Source organism: Pleurodeles waltl, chromosome 3_1, assembly GCF_031143425.1.
Source record: "Pleurodeles waltl isolate 20211129_DDA chromosome 3_1, aPleWal1.hap1.20221129, whole genome shotgun sequence".
Lineage (NCBI taxonomy): Eukaryota > Metazoa > Chordata > Amphibia > Caudata > Salamandridae > Pleurodeles > Pleurodeles waltl.
Window position 1 is genome coordinate 1,975,307,304 of NC_090440.1, and position 18,640 is coordinate 1,975,325,943.

Sequence of the window (18,640 nt, forward strand, 5' to 3'; positions counted from 1 at the left end):
TTATATTTTCATGAATTGCTGTATACCCGGTATACAATGAAAACCCATTGCAAGGTGCAGCTCATTTATTGGCTCGGGGTAACTAGGGTTCTTGATGAACCTACAAGTCCTATATATCCCCACAACCAGAAGAGTCCAGCAGATGTAACAGTATATTGCTTTCAAAAATCTGCCATAGCTGTAAAAAGTTATAGAAGAAAACGGGGACAGAAATGGCTCTTTTTTTCACCTCAATTTCGATATTGTTTTACTTTAGCTGTTACTTTCTGTAGGAAACCCTTGAAGTATCTACACAAATGACCCCTTGCTGAATTCAGAATTTTGTCTACGTTTCAGAAATGTTTAGCTGTCCAGGATCCAGCATTGGTTTCACACCCATTTCTGTCACTAACTGGAAGGAGGCTGAAAGCACAAAAAATAGTAAAAATGGGGTATGTCCCAGTAAAATGCCACAATTGTGTTGAAAAATGTGGTTTTCTGATTTTCCTGTTCCTGAAAGCTGTGAAAATAGTGATTTTAGCACCACAAACCCTTTGTTGATGCCATTTTCAGGGAAAAAACACAAGCTTTTATACAATTGGTTTAAAAGTGTGTCAGCAGAAACCATTCACTGCCTAGCGCCTTGCCCTCTTCTAAAGCCACTGGTAGCCCCGCTTGTCCTCGGAACCAGGAAGCCAGGGTACTCAGTGCATGTGCTGCCAGGATAAATATCTGCAAGGGGGGTGTCATAAAGGTTCAGAACCAACATTCCGCAGCCCAGGTAGAAGATGTAACTGAATCAAGGGGTGTTATACAAGTGCCTCAATACTCCTTTTCATACTCACACGCTCACATTACTGCTTTGTAGTAATTCATTTTCTTTTTTTGTACTATTTTCTTGCACATAAATACACATTTGCTTCTTTATCTTTAGCAATACTAGTTGGTTGAAAAAACATGTTCTGTGCGTTCTTTATTAAGAAATTAGATTGAGTTCAGCATGTTTATTCAAGCACATGTTTATAATGGCAACAACCAGCCAGAATTTCACTGGAGACAGTAGGGGAAACTATACATGATTTTGGGCTCCACCAACCCCTTCTTCGTATCTGAATGATCATTTGTCACAGATCGCTTGCAATGCCGTATTTCTTGTCTAAGTCCCGTGCAGTAACTGATTAGAAAACCTCTGCATTTGACGGTCAGTCGTGGAGACCTGCAGAGGCCAGGGACAGGGATCCGGTTGATCCACTATCCTAGTTCCCTCGGTAAAATAAAGGGAAGCAAGCCTCACTGCCAACCTATCATTCTCTACAGATGGAACATAAATTCATAAAAATGTGTGTTTTCAGCTAGGGGGCTCAAACTGATGCAGGCACGAAAGAGAATGACTCCTGTCCACAGGCTGTGTCATATTAGCATATGAGGTGGACCTCGTGTAAAGTCATGGTGGGACCAGGTAAGGCCTCATTGAATACCACATCTATTAATGAATTGTATTACTTGCATTAATAATCAATTGTGCAGGCAGCTTAGAAAATGCATGCAATGTTGAGCAGTGCCATCTATTGATGAATGTAAGTGCCAGAGCTCTATGTTGGCACATATGAAGCACATATGCTAACAAAAAACAAGCATTTGCAATGCAATAGGTCTTGCATTTGCCAGAGTTAGAGCTATTGGCGTTGTAAATGACAATGTCCTTTAGCCAGCCTGCTCTGACCCAAATTAATATAGCATCATGACAGACAGCCTGTCCAGATGGGAGCCGACTAACTGTAAGCAAATTGAAACAGGATGTGAAAGATCCCAGATTTCAGCTGCCTCAGCCTGCTAATAAATTATGATAATCATTCACAGACGTCTCAAGGGGAAATCGTTAGTCCAGTGAGTTAATAGACCGATGTTCTTATACCATGCTGACTCCATGCTAATGCCAGTACAGCTCTATGGAAATGAATATAATATGCTCATATTCTGACGTTGTGAGAAAAACAGAAACATTTAGGTGAAATAAACTGTAAGGTGAATAGGGCATGCAAATAAAAACCGCAAGTGTAGTAACTGAAATACTTCAGAGGTGCAGGCAGCTTTTGCAGCACTGTAATATGAATATGGCATCCACTTGCCTTGTTTTAATGTCATGCACTAAACACGTGGTTTACATACGGTGCAGCGCGAATGACAGAATGAAAGAAGCATGTGAATGCCATGCATTGAAAGCTGAATTGAAAACGTGAGCAGCATGAAGCCGAACATGAAAGTTTCGCACAGTGAAACACCTACATAATATTAGGGAGAGGGCAGCACATAGCTTTGTCAATATCTGTGTTTCATGAGGCACAGTTTGCCTACGGTTTGACCTCTTGTGTAGAGAAACTGTAGTGTGTGTGAAAAGGGCACAGTGCCTGTGTGTGCACCTCTTGAGTAGAGGGTAGGTAGAGACTGTGCACATTTTTGGGGGGTGAGGGTACTGCCATGCCCGTTCTGGGCAGCCCCCACCCCTAGACTTTTCTAGTAAACTAGGCCAATAATTTCAGGTGCCTAGTGGGCTTTCAGCCCCCCCCCCCAGGGAATGGCAGATTAGCGGCTATTGCCTCGTCTGCCCCCCAGGGAGGGCCGCACCATGCAGGGATCCATTAGGGAAACAACAGCCAATCATCTCATTTTACTTTCATTTTCCCTGTAATGACGTCAGCGAAGGTGGGAATATTTTCAGTCTTCCCCAGCAACCAAGGCTGAAAATATCAAAAGGAAATCCCTCTGGTGTCCTGGAACCGTTCCATCTTCAGCGCACAAGTGGTTAAGTGGTGCGTGTTGCTTTGGTGCCTTGCATTCTCTTAAAGGCACAGTCCTATGCATTCATCACCACTGCACATTCTTTTATTTTACTTTGCTGTCATGATAACATATTGGATTGAAAACTTTGTTTTCACAAAATAAAGATGTGTGCGCACATAGAGAAGCAATGGAAGTATTGACCCTTTGCAATAGTATTTCCTATAAATGACTTTGATGTGTATACTATTTAAATTCATGCAAAGCATATTTTTTTGTTCTCACTCAATTTTTTTACATTCTTCATTGAGGGATTAACCTGACTCTCCAAATGCAGTCTATTCGACAAGGAAGGCATATTTTCATTTTTATAGAACAAGGTACTGGCACACAATTTTTTGGATGATCCATTTTAATGCCTCTCCTACATGACTGGATTTGTATATTTTTTTGCTGTGAATTCAAAATAACAAGCACACTTTACAGCATTAAAACAACTTGTGCTTGCAAAAAAGTGTGTCATATCAATATCATTACACATTTGTACTTCTCCTTCACAATGCTTAGATTTGTAATCACGAAATTTGAAAATGCTTGTAAGTAATTGGTTGATGGGGGGTGAAAACCCTTCTCAAGCACCAACCACTACCCCTGTCAGGATGAGCCACAAACGTCACTAAATTAACTTGTTCTTAGGCCTCTGGAAGTTTAGCACAAAAAGTGGCCAGGCTTAACTTAGAGGCAATGTGTAAAGTATTTATGCAGTGCACAAACAATAGTAAAGTGAGAACACAACACTTTAGAAAAATACAGTAAAATGTTATAATTTATTTGACACCAAAACAACAATCTGATCATTGGAAATTGAGCTATAAAATTTCAAAATTTTTATGGTAAGTATAGCGCCTAAAAGCTGAAAGCGCCAATATTGGTTACCTGGTCACATTGGACCACAACTAAGTCACAAGTTCAGCCTGACCGCAATGGAGAGTGGACCGGATACAAGAAACAGGTTAGTCCCTACTAGAATTATGATTTATGTCCTTTATACGGGGCGTTGCATTGGTTCCGATGAGGAGCTGCAAGGCCTGTGATGAGAAGGACGCAATGCCAGTCCTGCTTCACGTTACATTGCACTGCGCCAGTTTCAATGATGAGTTATGGGGGCTCCAATACGAGTTCCGGCATTGTGTTGCATTGTGCTGTGTTAGTTCCGATGAGGCTGCCAATCTGAGACTGTGAGGTGCTGTAAGGCAAAGTCCTGAGATGCGCTGCATCGAGTTATCTTATGTTGCATTGTTCTGAGGGAACCCACAGTTGGTCCAGGAAGCGTACATTTTGATGCCAGCCAAGGATTCAGGAACTGGGGGACACCTCTTGTGAATCAGGACTCACTCCAGCATAGACCAGCAGCAGGGCACAGCGAGGTCCTCATGAGTCTGGGTAGCTGGGCAGATGAAGGACAGATGTTTGGAGCTTGTTATGTCCCTGGAACTCACAACAAGAAACCATTTGGCTAGCCCTTGGAGTTACTCTGGTTGTTCTGGGTTCAAGGAGCAGGTCCATTCTTTCTTCCTCAGGCTGCAGGGCAGCAGGGCAGTTTTTCCTGCAGCGGGTCAGTCCTTCCAGCAGGAGGGCAGCAAAGTAGTCCTTCTTCTGAGTCTTCCACAGGTCAAGAAGTCATTTAAAGAGTCAGTCTGAAGGTCCTACTTTTATACCTGTTGCTAGCTTTGAAATCAGAGAAGCCTCTGTGGGCTGAAGTCCCCCCCCCCCCCGCCCCACAGAAGCGTTTGGAATTTCCTGCCCCCCTGCCCTGCCTCAGTCTATCTGCAGTCCCAATAGGCTAGTGTGAAGTTCTTTGTGTGTGAGCTGAGGCAGTGTCTTTGAAGTGTAAGTGTGACAGGTGACACCCCACCCCCTCATCAAGTCAAGATGACCTACCCTGCCAACACCCAGGTCCTCTCTTGTGATCCTGCCTGGGAGGAATACGCAAACGCCAACTGCCAACCACATCTAGTCTTGTGACCCAAAAAACAGGCTGCAGGCACCAAATGGTTAGACAAGAAAATGCAAACTTTCTAAATGTGACATTTTCAGAATTGTGACTTAAAATCTGACTATACCATTAAAGAGGGTTTTAATTTACAATTCCTCAAACACCAAACATGACATTCCTACTTGCGCCCACATAAATGTGATAGGGTAACCCAATGTTATCCTGTGGAGAAGTAGGCCTTGCGAAAGTGAAAAATGAATTTGACAGTTTTTCACTACCAGGAAATGAAAAACTTAAAAGTACACATCCAACTTTTTAAATACAAAGCAGCCTGCTGTTTAGGGCCTACCACAGAGGTGACATATGTATTAAAAAGGAAGGTTTAGGTCTGCAAATGGTTTATTTTGCCGGGTCGAAATGACAGTTTATGACTGCACAAACAGGTTGCAATGTCATGCTTTTAAAGAGCTGCTTAAGTGGATGACAGATTAAGTGCTGCAGGCCCACTAGTAGCCTTTAATTTACAGGCCCTGGATACATGTAGTACCACTTTACTAGGGACGTAAAAGTAAATTAAGTGTGGCAAACGGGTGTAAGCCAATGTTACCATGTTTAAAGGAGAGAGCACTGGTTAGCAGTGGTAAAGGGCAGAGAGGCATAAAAGCCAACAAAAATGGGTTTGGAAAAATGGAGGGGTGAAGGTAAAACATTTGGTGATGACCCTGCAGAGAGGGCCAGTTCCAACACTTATTATGAAAGCATGCATCACTTTTACATATTCTGCTACGGTATATTTGCCTCGGCCACAGACAGGTCTCCAGTTGTTTTAATCAGCCAAGATTATGCTTCATTTTCTCAAGAGATGCAGATTCTCTAAACTGGTACCTGCAGCTTGGAAAGCATCCCCAAAGGAACTTTGATGCACATGGATATTGCATTCCTATCAAATTTCCTAAGGTACAACTGTGTGTCAATTCTCCTTTCAAACATTTTTGTTACTTATGTCTGAAAAGTATTCTGATACCGCTCACTGGGTATCAGATAACATGTAAAATGAACATAGTACCTGGCCACCTTGGGATCCTGCTTGATCAATAGTAGAATATTCTCTGTGTTGATGAAGAGAGCCCAGCAGGGAAAGCAAATAAGAATTAACATGAGCAGTGACCGCTGAAGGATGACTCCAATTTGCTTCATGTTTTTACGACCGAAAGTCTAAAAAGAAAAAAAGAGACATGATATAGACTGCTTACTTATTTGATAATATTTACCCATTGCTTTAGGATCAAAAACATTCTCTTGCCATATTAATTTAATTTTTAATAATAATACCCTGGATTTATTTTATAGCCGTGCATTCATCAAAAGGCATAAATGCTTCATCAGGGGGAGTAAGCGCTAAATGCAATTTCAATTTAATTCATACACTGTGAATTTTGATGTGGAGTCTGGATATGTTCGCAGTATTTTCTCAACTATGCTATACCCTTCTTTGTATGGGTGTGGGTGCAAAATATCACTTTTTTCTGGATCGCTATTATTGCATTACCTTTATACTTTCAGTTTAACAGAAGCTAGGGGCCCAATGACAGGTTACACAGTACAGGCGGTGTGGTGAATCCATGTGCAAAATTTACATTACTGTGCAGGAACACAGCACCAGTATTGTGCAATTGCGAAATAAACCTCATGGAATGGAAATTATCATGAGAATATTGATCACAAAACCATCCAGAATTCCCTAATGGTGATGTTTAATGCATACATTTACAGTGGTTGCTGGTTAGTTTTAAAAGTAGTGGGGCATAAGACTAACTCTGCAAGGTACGCCCAATTTTTAGAGGGCTCAAAATTTTAATAAATGAAATTAAACACTTTAAATTCTCTATCCTGGCGTTCAGGTTATCGGTAGGTGTGCTAAATATGGTAATCAAGGAATAAGGTAACCTTCCCAGTACATAAACATGTAACATGCAGGTCGTTGCAGCACACGAAGCAACACTTGGGGCCTGATTCAGAAAGAGCTTCCACACCTGTGGCGGATGCTCCATAGTTGTTGCAGGATCTCCACACTGCAGTTTCTCATTGTGAAGATCCCACCACACGTGTGGCGATCCTGCTACGATCGAGGAGCCTACGCAACAAGTGCGGAGGCTCTTTGTGAATCAGGCCCAGAATTTTTATGTTCAGCCCTTGTTTTCAGGTTCTAATTTGTTTGAAATCCAAGTGAGTGCGCTCTGTAAATTCCCAGGTTGTTTTTTTATTATTACCTTTCTTTATTTACTATTTTGAAAATAAAAATGACCCAGGATTATTTTATCTAAAATGTTCATGCAACGATAACAGTTTCATAAAAACATTCACCACAGAGCAGAGGTGCCTTAAGCAGACTGAGTTGACAAACAAATCTTCCCTGGGAGCTTAAGGGTGACCAGTTGGACTGGAACTGTGTGTTGTTCACCTCAATGCTTGTATACATCATCACCTTGACCGTACCACTGTGGGAAAAGAAACTCCCATTCTGATGATCTGATAAAGTCAGTGTGCATCTTTCTATAAAACTGAAACATGCGCAATATATCTGTTTTCAGCACGTGAAATGGCATCACTGATGATGCATGTCACAGGCACTGTCTCCAATCTTGTCATCCCGTTCCCAACTCGTCATTGAGTGGGGTAGGGTCAATTATGCAGCAGCCTTTGTGTGGGATGGAGGGGAGAGAGGGGGTGTGCGGAGTAGCGGAAGGTAGGGGTAGCTAAGTTGTGGCAAGGGGAGCATCGTATGCTCCACCCTCAAGAAGAAATACAGGAAAAAAGGATTGGCTATAGTAGAGCAAAAACTTCACATAATTCTTTGCGATGGAAAATTGGGTCCAGTATTCCAACACCTGAGAAAAACGTGAGCAGGAACATTAGAGTGCTCAAAATCAGGCAGGGAGGGATTCCATACAATAACTCTTCTTTATCATTTCCTAGGTGAAAGGTAGCATTGTGGAATGGATTGGACATTTTTATAAAAGTGCACAAGAGTAGGACTTTTCGGATCAAATCTGTTTATTGTGTTTAAAAGGCAAGAAAAATAAACATACAAACACAGCTCATCGCGGGACATAAATGCAAGAAGTCTCTATTGTAATCAGAAGATCACACCCCGCGGAACCATCCAGCCAGTCTTCTCGTTGCAGAATCATGTGTCCACCGGCAATGCCCAATAATTCTCTGAGGTACCAGTCCCACAGATGAGAACACATAAACATACAAATATAAACACTTCAACTATGCCTCCCTCCGAGAAACCATGTCATCTTCCTATCTCTCCTCACCTCGACCCCTTGCATCATCCAAGCTCATCTCCCTCATCCAACCTCCCCCCCAGCCCTCCAACCAAGAATTCAAATCAGCCTCAAGACTCTCAGGTATAACGGGCATGTCAGCTCAGTAAATTCTGCTGAGAGAATCCGAAGGAACGGCTTCCACAACTCGCCCAAGTCTCCTGCCCGCTGCTGGGAGGCCAGCATAATTTTCTCGATGGCCAAGATAAACCACAGCTTCTGGAGCCATGAGATACGCGTCGGAACTCTATCTGTACCCCAGAGAGCTAGGATCAGTTGCAGCGCTGCGTTAAGTGCTAAAGCCATCTGCCTCCCTTTTAAAGACCGTAAAGGAAAAGTATGGGAATTAGGCAACCCCAATAAAATATACGATGGGAGTCTCGGGATCTTAACTTGGAACGCTGCATCAATATCATCTATTATGCTTTCCCAATAGCGATGCAGCTTGGGGCAGTGCCAAAGCAAATGCGTAAGCGTACCCGTAGCTCCACACCCCCTCCAGCAAAGATCCGACTTATCACGATTCCATGCATGCACCCGCGCTGGAGTGTAATACCAATATGAAGCGACTTTATTTGATGTCTCTGTCCCAGCTGCATTATATGCTGTTTGGTGTATTCTATGGAATATGCTATCCCATTCCTCATCTGAGAGTTCTCTCTCCAGCTCCCTCTCCCATCGCAACTGCCCTTTTGGCTTAGGCGGACGGCCTTCCCCTTGCAAAAGCCGATAAAGCTTTGAGATGATTCTCTTATCATCCTTCTTTAGGAACAGCCATTTCTCAAATGGCGTGAGAGGCCTGTCTATCAGAGCTCTGTTCGCCAGCAAGAGAGCCCAGTGTCGAACCTGATAATACACCAATCTATCCGCCTCCACTAGGCAGTAGGCCTCTTGCATCTGGTCGAAGGACAACACCCCTTGTTCGTCAAAAAGACTCCCTACTCTCCTGCAACCCCCTTCTCAGGCCCTCCAGACAAAGTCCAAGCTCAAAGTCAGGGTTCGCGCCTATGGGAGTCATAGGGGACGGAAAGGAAGTCAGCCCTAGATGGCAAGCAACTGCATCCCATACACGTAACGTTGTTCCAGTAATCGGGGAAGAATAAAGGCTTCCCGCCCTATGCCGGAGTCAGGGCTCCTTCCATATATGAGAGCTCGCCACCGCTTGGTCCATAAAACACCAGTGTTTCTCCATGAGTGGGCGACTCCACTCCACAAGAAAGCGCAGCTGTGTTGCCTGAAAATATCTCAGAAGACATGGTATCGCCAAACCCCCACTGCCCTTGGGACGATATCAAACCTGCCGCGGTAGATGAGCCGGACGACCCTCCCATATAAATCTCAAGACCGCCGACTGCAGGGTGGCAATCGTCCGAGGAGGTGGGGCTAGTGGGAGCTCCTGAAACATATACAGTATTCGCGGCAAGACTGTCATCTTGACCGCAGCCACCCTTCTCAGCCAAGACAGTTTATGGCTCCCCCACAACTCCAGGTCCCGGCGTACATCGCGAACCAACTTCGTGTAGTTCACACTAGCCGTTTTAACGGCAGACGTCGCCAACTCAACCCCGAGATAGGAAAGGCGTGAGGACGACCAAATAAAGGGGTATCGAGCCTTCAGATCCTCATCGTGATTAGCGCTCAGAGACAGACCAAGGACCTGAGATTTCTGCATATTCACTTTAAATACCGAAACCTGGCTAAATTCAACTAGTATCTCCATAAGCGCTGCCAAGAGGTCGCAGGCTCCGCAAGTGTAAGAATAACATTGTCAGCATATAAAGTAATAAGATGGTGGTCTCTGCCAAATTTCACCCCAGAAACCAAGGGACTATCCCGCAAGCGCTGTGCAAGCGGCTCCATATGTAACGCAAACAAAAGGGGGGAAAGCAGGCACCCCTGCCTGGTCCCACGCCCCACCAGGAACGGCCTAGAAAGCACGCCATTAACTCTGACCGCAGCTCTAGGGGACCGATAGGCACACTGGATCCAACATCTGAAGCCCGGTCCCAGACCAAAACGCTCCAGGAACCGGAATAAATATGGCCAATGAACCCTATTGAACACCTTTTCGGCGTCGACAGAGAGAAAAAGCGCCTCTCTCCGGGATCTATCAATTTTATCTAGCAAATGCAGAAGGCGCTTCGTATTGTCGCCACACTGTTGATTCGGGATAAAATTAGACTGATCCGGATCAAAAAGACCTGGCATATAAGGATTAAGGCGGTAAGCAAGGATCCCCGTAAATAACTTAGCCTCAATATTCAGAAGCGAGATCGGCCTATATGAAGCGCACTCCTCTGGGTCTTTGCCCGGTTTATGTATAACATTAATGGTAGCGTCCAGTATACTCGCGTCAGGGTTCCCGTCATCCGAAAGGAATTAAAAAGCCTCACAAGAAGCGGAGCGAGCTCAACACAAAAGGTTTTATAAAACAGTGCTGTGAACCCATCAGGTCCAGGGGACTTCCCGCCCTTTAAGCGGGAGATAGTCGATATATCCTCCTCCGGACTTATCTGTTGGTCCAGCAGGGACGCCTCCCGCTCACCAAGAGGAGTAATTGCTATGCCCTCTAGGTAAGAATCCAGGGCCGCATCATCCCGCTCATCCGCCGCGTACAACCCCTGGTAAAATCCTGCGAATGCCTCTGCAATCTGATTGCTCGTGCAGAACTCTTCGCCCGAAGAAGAACTAATCAATTTGACCACCGACGCCGCACGCTGCGCTCGTAACCGATGCGCCAATAGCTTTCCACATCTATTGCTCCCGATATAGTATTTGTCTCCTGTAATAGACAGATATGGCTCCCTGATTTCTCCAGAGCGGACAGTATCGCTAACCGCTTGGTTGGGTTGTTAAGCCCACAAACATTCAAACTTAAGCACTTAATTGTCATACCATCAAGGGGAGAAAATCGTTCAGGGGGAGAGAAACCACTGAGGGGCCGGAACTCAGAACAGCATCTCCACCACTCCAAGTAACATGACCGACCCATTAGAGTCCATGATGACCAAGCATTCAAACATATATCTAAAACGCACAACAGGTGCTCATAAAAAAAAAGTCCTCTTACACCCATCCCCAAGAGGAAAGTCTCCACAGGGCCGTAGAACCACACCAGATCGCCCGTTAAGTCCACCGCCTCCGCCGCCCAGGCCCTCCCACAAGGGCACTAGCCCGCTATAAGCGACCCCTTGCTGAACAATGGCACCCCGCCTTCCCCACCTAGGCACTTGTCCCAGCCGCTGCACTGCTCACTGCCAACTGACGTTCCAGTATCCGTTCCGACTCCGCGGGGCGCTGCTGCTTCCTCCTTCTCTCCTTCCTCCTCCAGCGCGGGCGATCTCCTCCCGTCGGACCAAGACTCGTGTCCGAGCCCCGAGCATCTCCCTCCAGGCCCAGGATCCGGCAAGACTCCGATACCGTCTTCAACTGGCGAAGCTGGTCCTCCCAGCAGAAAACAAGGCGGAACGGGTGTCCCCATGAATAAGATACAGCATGTGCCCGTAAGTGCTCTGTGATAGGCTTTAGCTCCTGCCGCCGCTGTAAGGTCCGAACCGACAGGTCCTGGTATATCTGCAATTGATGACCTCTAAAGTGGACCTGCGGGGTATTGCGTGCCTGCTGCAAAATGTTTTCTTTCAGTCCGTAGTTATGGACGCATGGCAGGATTTCCGGCGGACGATCCCCGACTCCCCCAGCACAGCCCACACGATGTACTCTGTCCAGGACAATCTCCTGGGATGCCTCCAGGTCCAGCACTGAACGGAACAACGCCACCACAAAGTCTCTAATGTCATCCTTCTCCGCTCCAATCGGTACTCCTCTAATGCGGATATTGTGTCTGCGCAAGCGGTTCTCCAGGTCCTCCACTGTCATCTGAAGAAGGTCCTGCTGCTCCCGCAAGCGCAGAACCTCCTGCTGCAGGACCGCCACCTCCTGGCCTCGGGCCACCTCCCCATCGTCAACCTGGGTCATCCGCTCACCTAGGGACGAGAGCTCCACCCGCAACTCCTTCACCTCCTGCGATATATGTTTAAGGAGTTCCTGCAGGTCCCCGCGGAGTGATTCAAACAAGGAGGTGAGGAAGCCCTCCGTGACTGGGGCTGCGTTCTCCTCCGATGTCTCCTTCCTTGCTTCAGGGGACCTTGCGGCTGGCGGATCTTCAGGGGCCCCTCCCAGCACCGGACGTCCCCGTGTCAGCATTTCTCTTACCGTCCGATCTCGCTTAGGCTTGGAGGTCGCCATATCTATGACCTCTGACAGCTACTGCCCAGGAATTCAGCCAGACCTCTGCGCACCAACACCGGGCTCCATACCCCCAAGACGGGCCCCTCGCCAGCAGCCGTCAGCCTCTTCTCCGCAGTGCACTCCACGGGGCCACTCCCAAAAGCAGCTCGCTTCCGCGCCAGGCAAGGTCACCACAGGCCGTTTACACCTCCAGCCGGCGTCCAGGGCCCCCAGCGTCACCACCGCCGCAAAGCACAGTCACTCAGGAGGGGGCCTCGCCCCACCGTCGTCCTTTCTTAAAGGCCAGCTCTACGGGCCCAACCAGCGGGCCCGCCGTCTCCCCTCTCTGGCGCCGAGCCCACCAGCGAGGTCCCGCCACCGGCCCGTCCTTCAGGGGGTCTTATCCCCGCTAAGGGCCCCGCCGCACCACAGCTGTCTCCTGGCTCACCTCTCAGCTCCGGGCCCACCGCCCTGAATGGGCCGCGGGCCGCCGCCTCCACCAGCCGCCAGCGCCGGTCCAGTAGACACGGCCCGCACGCGCCGCCAATCGATCTCGGGACGCCTTCAATGCATGGGCTCCTGGCGCCCAACAGCGCCAAGCATCTTACCGGGACCCCACGGGCCTCTCCAATCGGGGTCGGGCTGCCGATTCAGGGCCTAGGCGGCGGAGCATGGACCAGCGCGTCCAAGAGTAGGACTTTTAATGACTACTTTTATTGTTGCTACACTTTTGTATGATTTTGAGAAACGAACTGGGGATGTGGAGAAGCATCGATGATGCAGGTTAAAAATGAAAAGATCGAAAAAGTAGAGAAGAATTTAAAAAGAAAAGCACTAGAATATGTTACCTGTTTGGTATTGGTGCTGGTTTTGTAAGCTTAACCCCTTCTGTGCCCAGGACGTAATGGTTACGTCCTGAGGCACAGTGCTGCTGTGCCCAGGACGTAACCATTACGTCCTGTGCACAGAGCCCAGAGGGAGCGCTAGCGCTCCCTCTGTGGGGTTCCCCCCCACCCCCCCAAGTCAGGGATGGAAGGGGAAGCCCTTCCCCTTCCACCCCCGACCCCCCCAACCCCCCCTGTGGCGTCAGCGCGCGAGCGCGCTCTGATTAGTCACAGGGTCTCCCCCATCGCGCTGGAAGCAGAGCTTCCAGCGCGATTGAAAAAGAAATGCTTTTGCATTTCTTTTTCAATCCCATGGGGGAGGCCCCGAGAGGCTTCAAAGGGAAGGAAATGTATTTCCTTCCCTTTGAAGTCTCTCACAGGTTTCAAAAGCCGGATTGCTTGCAATCCGGCTTTTGAAACCCCACTAGACACCAGGGATTTTTTTATTTTCAGTGAAATTGGCAAAAGTGAGCGACCCCTTGGGCAAGGGTCGCTCCCAGGGGGGGCATTTTTTTAGGAAGGCCTTTTCTGCCCCCCCTGGGGGCAGATTGGCCTATTATTAGGCCGATCTGCCCCCAGAAACCTCTAGGCACCAGGGACCTTTTTTTTTTTTTTTTTGTGATGATTTCTTTTTTTTTTAGGTGGGGAGCGATCCCTTAGGCAAGGGTCGCTCCCCTACGGGGCAATATATATTTAGGCCATTTCTGCCCCCCTTGGGGGCAGATTGGCCTATTTTGATGAGGCCAATCTGTCCCCAAGGGGGGCAGAAACCATTAGACACCAGGGAGTTTGTTTTTGCGCGCGAATTTCACGCAACGGGAGCGACCCCTTTGGCAAGGGTCGCTCCCAGGGGGGGCATTTTTTTGGGAAGGCCTTTTCTGCCCCCCCTGGGGACAGATCGGCCTATTTTGATGAGGCAAATCTGCCCCCAAGGGGGGCAGAAACCATTAGACACCAGGGAGGTTATTTTTGCATGAATTTCACGCAAGGGGAGCGACCCCTTAGGCAAGGGTCGCTCCCTGGGGGGGGGGGGGGAGATTATTTTAGGCCATTTCTGCCCCCCTGGGGGGGGGTAGATCAGCCTATTTTGATTCGGCTGATCTGTTTTACAGATGGGGAGCGACCCCCTTGGACAAGGGTCGCTCCCCTGGAGGGGCAAAATGTATTTAGGCCATTTCTGCCCGCTTTGGGGCCAGACCGGCCGATTTTAGGTCAATCTGCCCCCAAGGTGGGCAGAAACCACTAGGCACCAGGGATCTTTTTTTTGCGCCGTCACACAAGGGGAGCGACCTTGTAGTCAAGGGTCGCTCCCCGGGGGGGTGGTGGGGGCAAAATTATTTTAGGCCATCTCTGCCCCCCCTGGGGGCAGATCGGCCTATTGGTATTAGGCCGATCTACCCCCAGGGGGGGCAGAAACCTCTAGGCGCCAGGGCAAATTTTTTGTTTGTGTTTTTTTTTTTTTTTTTTTTTTTTTTAGAGATGGGCAGCGACCCATCAGGCAAGGGTCGCTCCCCTGGGGGGCAAATTGTATTTAGACTATTTCTGCCCCCCTTGGGGGCAGTTTGGTCGATTTTAGGTCAATCTGCCCCAAGGGGGCAGAAACCACTAGGCACCGGGGATTTGTTTTTTGGCGCCAATGTCACGCAGGGGGAGAGACCCCGTAGGCAATGGTCGCTCCGGGGGGGGGGGGGCGGGGGGTGCAGGGGGCAAATTTATTTTAGGCCATTTCTGCCCCCCCTGGGGCCAGCTGAGCTAGAGGCCAAAATCCACATGTAGGCACTTTGCAAAAAACACCTCTGTTTTCTGTGAAAAAATATGTTGTGTCCACGTTGTGTTTTGGGCCATTTCCTTTCGTGGGTGCTAGGCCTACCCACACAAGTGAGGTACCATTTTTATAGAGAAACTTAGGGGAACGCTGGGTGGAAGGAAATTTGTGGCTCCTCTCAGATTCCAGAACTTTCTGTCACCGAAATGAGAGGAAAAAGTGTTTTTTGGCCAGATTTTGATGTTTGCAAAGGATTCTGGGTAACAGAACCTGGTCAGAGCCCCGCAAATCACCCCATCTTGGATTCCCCTAGGTCTCTAGTTTTCAAAAATGTGCTGGTTTGCTAGGTTTCCCCAGGTGCCGGCTGAGCTAGAGGCCAAAATCCACACGTAGGCACTGTTTTCCATGAAAAAATGTGATGTGTCCACGTTGTGTTTTGGGCCATTTCCTGTTGCGAGCGCTAGGCCTACCCACACAAGTGAGGTATCATTTTTATCGGGAGACGTGGGGGAACGCTGGGTGGAAGGAAATTTGTGGCTCCTCTCAGATTCCAGAACTTTCTGCCACAGAAATGTGAGGAACATGTGTTTTTTTAGCCAAATTTTGAGGTTTGCAAAGGATTCTGGGTAACAGAACCTGGTCCGAGCCACACAAATCACCCCATCTTGGATTCCCCTAGGTCTCTAGTTTTCAGAAATGCACAGGTTTGGTAGGTTTCCCTAGGTGGCGGCTGAGCTAGAGGCCAAAATCAACAGGTAGGCACTTTGCTAAAAACAGGTCTGTTTTCTGTGATGTGTCCACGTTGCGCTTTTGGGCGTTTCCTGTCGCGGGCGCTAAGCCTACCCACACAAGTGAGGTATCATTTTTATCAGGAGACGTGGGGGAACGCTGGGTGGAAGGAAATTTGTGGCTCCTCTCAGATTCTAGAACTTTCTGCCACAGAAATGTGAGGAACATGTGTTTTTTTAGCCAAATTTTGAGGTTTGCAAAGGATTCTGGGTAACAGAACCTGGTCCCAGCCACACAAGTCACCCCATCTTGGATTCCCCCAGGTCTCTAGTTTTCAGAAATGCACAGGTTTGGTAGGTTTCCCTAGGTGGCGGCTGAGCTAGAGGCCAAAATCTACAGGTAGGCACTTTGCTAAAAAGAGGTCTATTTTCTGTGTTGTGTCCACGTTGCGCTTTGGGGCGTTTCCTGTCGCGGGCGCTAGGCCTACCCACACAAGTGAGGTATCATTTTTATCGGGAGACATGGGGGAACGCTGGGTGGAAGGAAATTTGTGGCTCCTCTCAGATTGTAGAACTTTCTGCCACAGAAATGTGAGGAACATGTGTTTTTTTAGCCAAATTTTGAGGTTTGCAAAGGATTCTGGGTAACAGAACCTGGTCCGAGCCACACAAGTCACCCTATCTTGGATTCCCCTAGGTCTCTAGTTTTCAGAAATGCACAGGTTTGGTAGGTTTCCCTAGGTGGCGGCTGAGCTACAGGCCAAAATCTACAGGTAGGCACTTTGCAAAAAACACCTCTGTTTTCCTTAAAAAATTTGGTTGTGTCCACGTTGCGCTTTGGGGCGTTTCCTGTCGTGGGCGCTAGGCCTACCCACACAAGTGAGGTATCATTTTTATCGGGAGACGTGGGGGAACGCTGGGTGGAAGGGAATTTGTGGCTCCTCTCAGATTCCAGAACTTTCTGCCACAGAAATGTGAGGAACATGTGTTTTTTTAGCCAAATTTTGAGGTTTGCAAAGGATTCTGGGTAACAGAACCTGGTCCCAGCCACACAAGTCACCCCATCTTGTATTCCCCCAGGTCTCTAGTTTTCAGAAATGCACAGGTTTGGTAGGTTTCCGTAGGTGGCGGCTGAGCTACAGGCCAAAATCCACAGGTAGGCACTTTGCTAAAAACAGGTCTGTTTTCTGTGATGTGTCCACGTTGTGCTTTGGGGCGTTTCCTGTCGCGGGCGCTAGGCCTACCCACACAAGTGAGGTATCATTTTTATCGGGAGACGTGGGGGAACGCTGGGTGGAAGGAAATTTGTGGCTCCTCTTAGATTCCAGAACTTTCTGCCACAGAAATGTGAGGAACATGTGTTTTTTTAGCCACATTTTGAGGTTTGCAAAGGATTCTGGGTAACAGAATCTGGTCCCAGCCACACAAGTCACCCCATCTTGGATTCCCCTAGGTCTCTAGTTTTCAGAAATGCACAGGTGTGGTAGGTTTCCCTAGGTGGCGGCTGAGCTACAGGCCAAAATCTACAGGTAGGCACTTTGCAAAAAACACCTCTGTTTTCCTTCAAAAATTTGGCTGTGTCCACGTTGCGCTTTGGGGCGTTTCCTGTTGCGAGCGCTAGGCCTACCCACACAAGTGAGGTATCATTTTTATCGGGAGACGTGGGGGAACGCTGGGTGGAAGGAAATTTGTGGCTCCTCTCAGATTCCAGAACTTTCTGCCACAGAAATGTGAGGAACATGTGTTTTTTTAGCCAAATTTTGAGGTTTGCAAAGGATTCTGGGTAACAGAACCTGGTCGGAGCCACACAAATCACCCCATCTTGGATTCCCCTAGGTCTCTAGTTTTCAGAAATGCACAGGTTTGGTAGGTTTCCCTAGGTGGCGGCTGAGCTAGAGGCCAAAATCAACAGGTAGGCACTTTGCTAAAAACAGGTCTGTTTTCTGTGATGTGTCCACGTTGCGCTTTGGGGCGTTTCCTGTCGCGGGCGCTAAGCCTACCCACACAAGTGAGGTATCATTTTTATCAGGAGACGTGGGGGAACGCTGGGTGGAAGGAAATTTGTGGCTCCTCTCAGATTCTAGAACTTTCTGCCACAGAAATGTGAGGAACATGTGTTTTTTTAGCCAAATTTTGAGGTTTGCAAAGGATTCTGGGTAACAGAACCTGGTCCGAGCCACACAAATCACCCCATCTTGGATTCCCCTAGGTCTCTAGTTTTCAGAAATGCACAGGTTTGGTAGGTTTCCCTAGGTGGCGGCTGAGCTAGAGGCCAAAATCAACAGGTAGGCACTTTGCTAAAAACAGGTCTGTTTTCTGTGATGTGTCCACTTTGCGCTTTGGGGCGTTTCCTGTCGCGGGCGCTAGGCCTACCCACACAAGTGAGGTATCATTTTTATCGGGAGACGTGGGGGAACGCTGGGTGGAAGGAAATTTGTGGCTCCTCTCAGATTCTAGAACTTTCTGCCACAGAAATGTGAGGAACATGTGTTTTTTTAGCCAAATTTTGAGGTTTGCAAAGGATTCTGGGTAACAGAACCTGGTCCCAGCCACACAAGTCACCCCATCTTGGATTCCCCCAGGTCTCTAGTTTTCAGAAATGCACAGGTTTGGTAGGTTTCCCTAGGTGGCGGCTGAGCTAGAGGCCAAAATCTACAGGTAGGCACTTTGCTAAAAAGAGGTCTATTTTCTGTGTTGTGTCCACGTTGCGCTTTGGGGCGTTTCCTGTCGCGGGCGCTAGGCCTACCCACACAAGTGAGGTATCATTTTTATCGGGAGACATGGGGGAACGCTGGGTGGAAGAAAATTTGTGGCTCCTCTCAGATTGTAGAACTTTCTGTCACAGAAATGTGAGGAACATGTGTTTTTTTAGCCAAATTTTGAGGTTTGCAAAGGATTCTGGGTAACAGAACCTGGTCCGAGCCACACAAGTCACCCCATCTTGGATTCCC

The 18,640-nt window shown here is 47.9% G+C and overlaps 1 protein-coding gene across 1 annotated transcript in view; it reads right to left on the reverse strand.

Annotated features, from left to right (window-relative positions):
• LOC138283648 (multidrug and toxin extrusion protein 1-like) overlaps positions 1 to 18,640 on the reverse strand; it is a 423,588-nt gene that overhangs the window by 331,028 nt on the left and 73,920 nt on the right. The window contains exon 2 of the mRNA XM_069221585.1: positions 5,820 to 5,968. Coding sequence (XP_069077686.1) covers positions 5,820 to 5,968 — 149 coding nt within the window. The remainder of the gene's footprint in view (positions 1 to 5,819; positions 5,969 to 18,640) is intronic.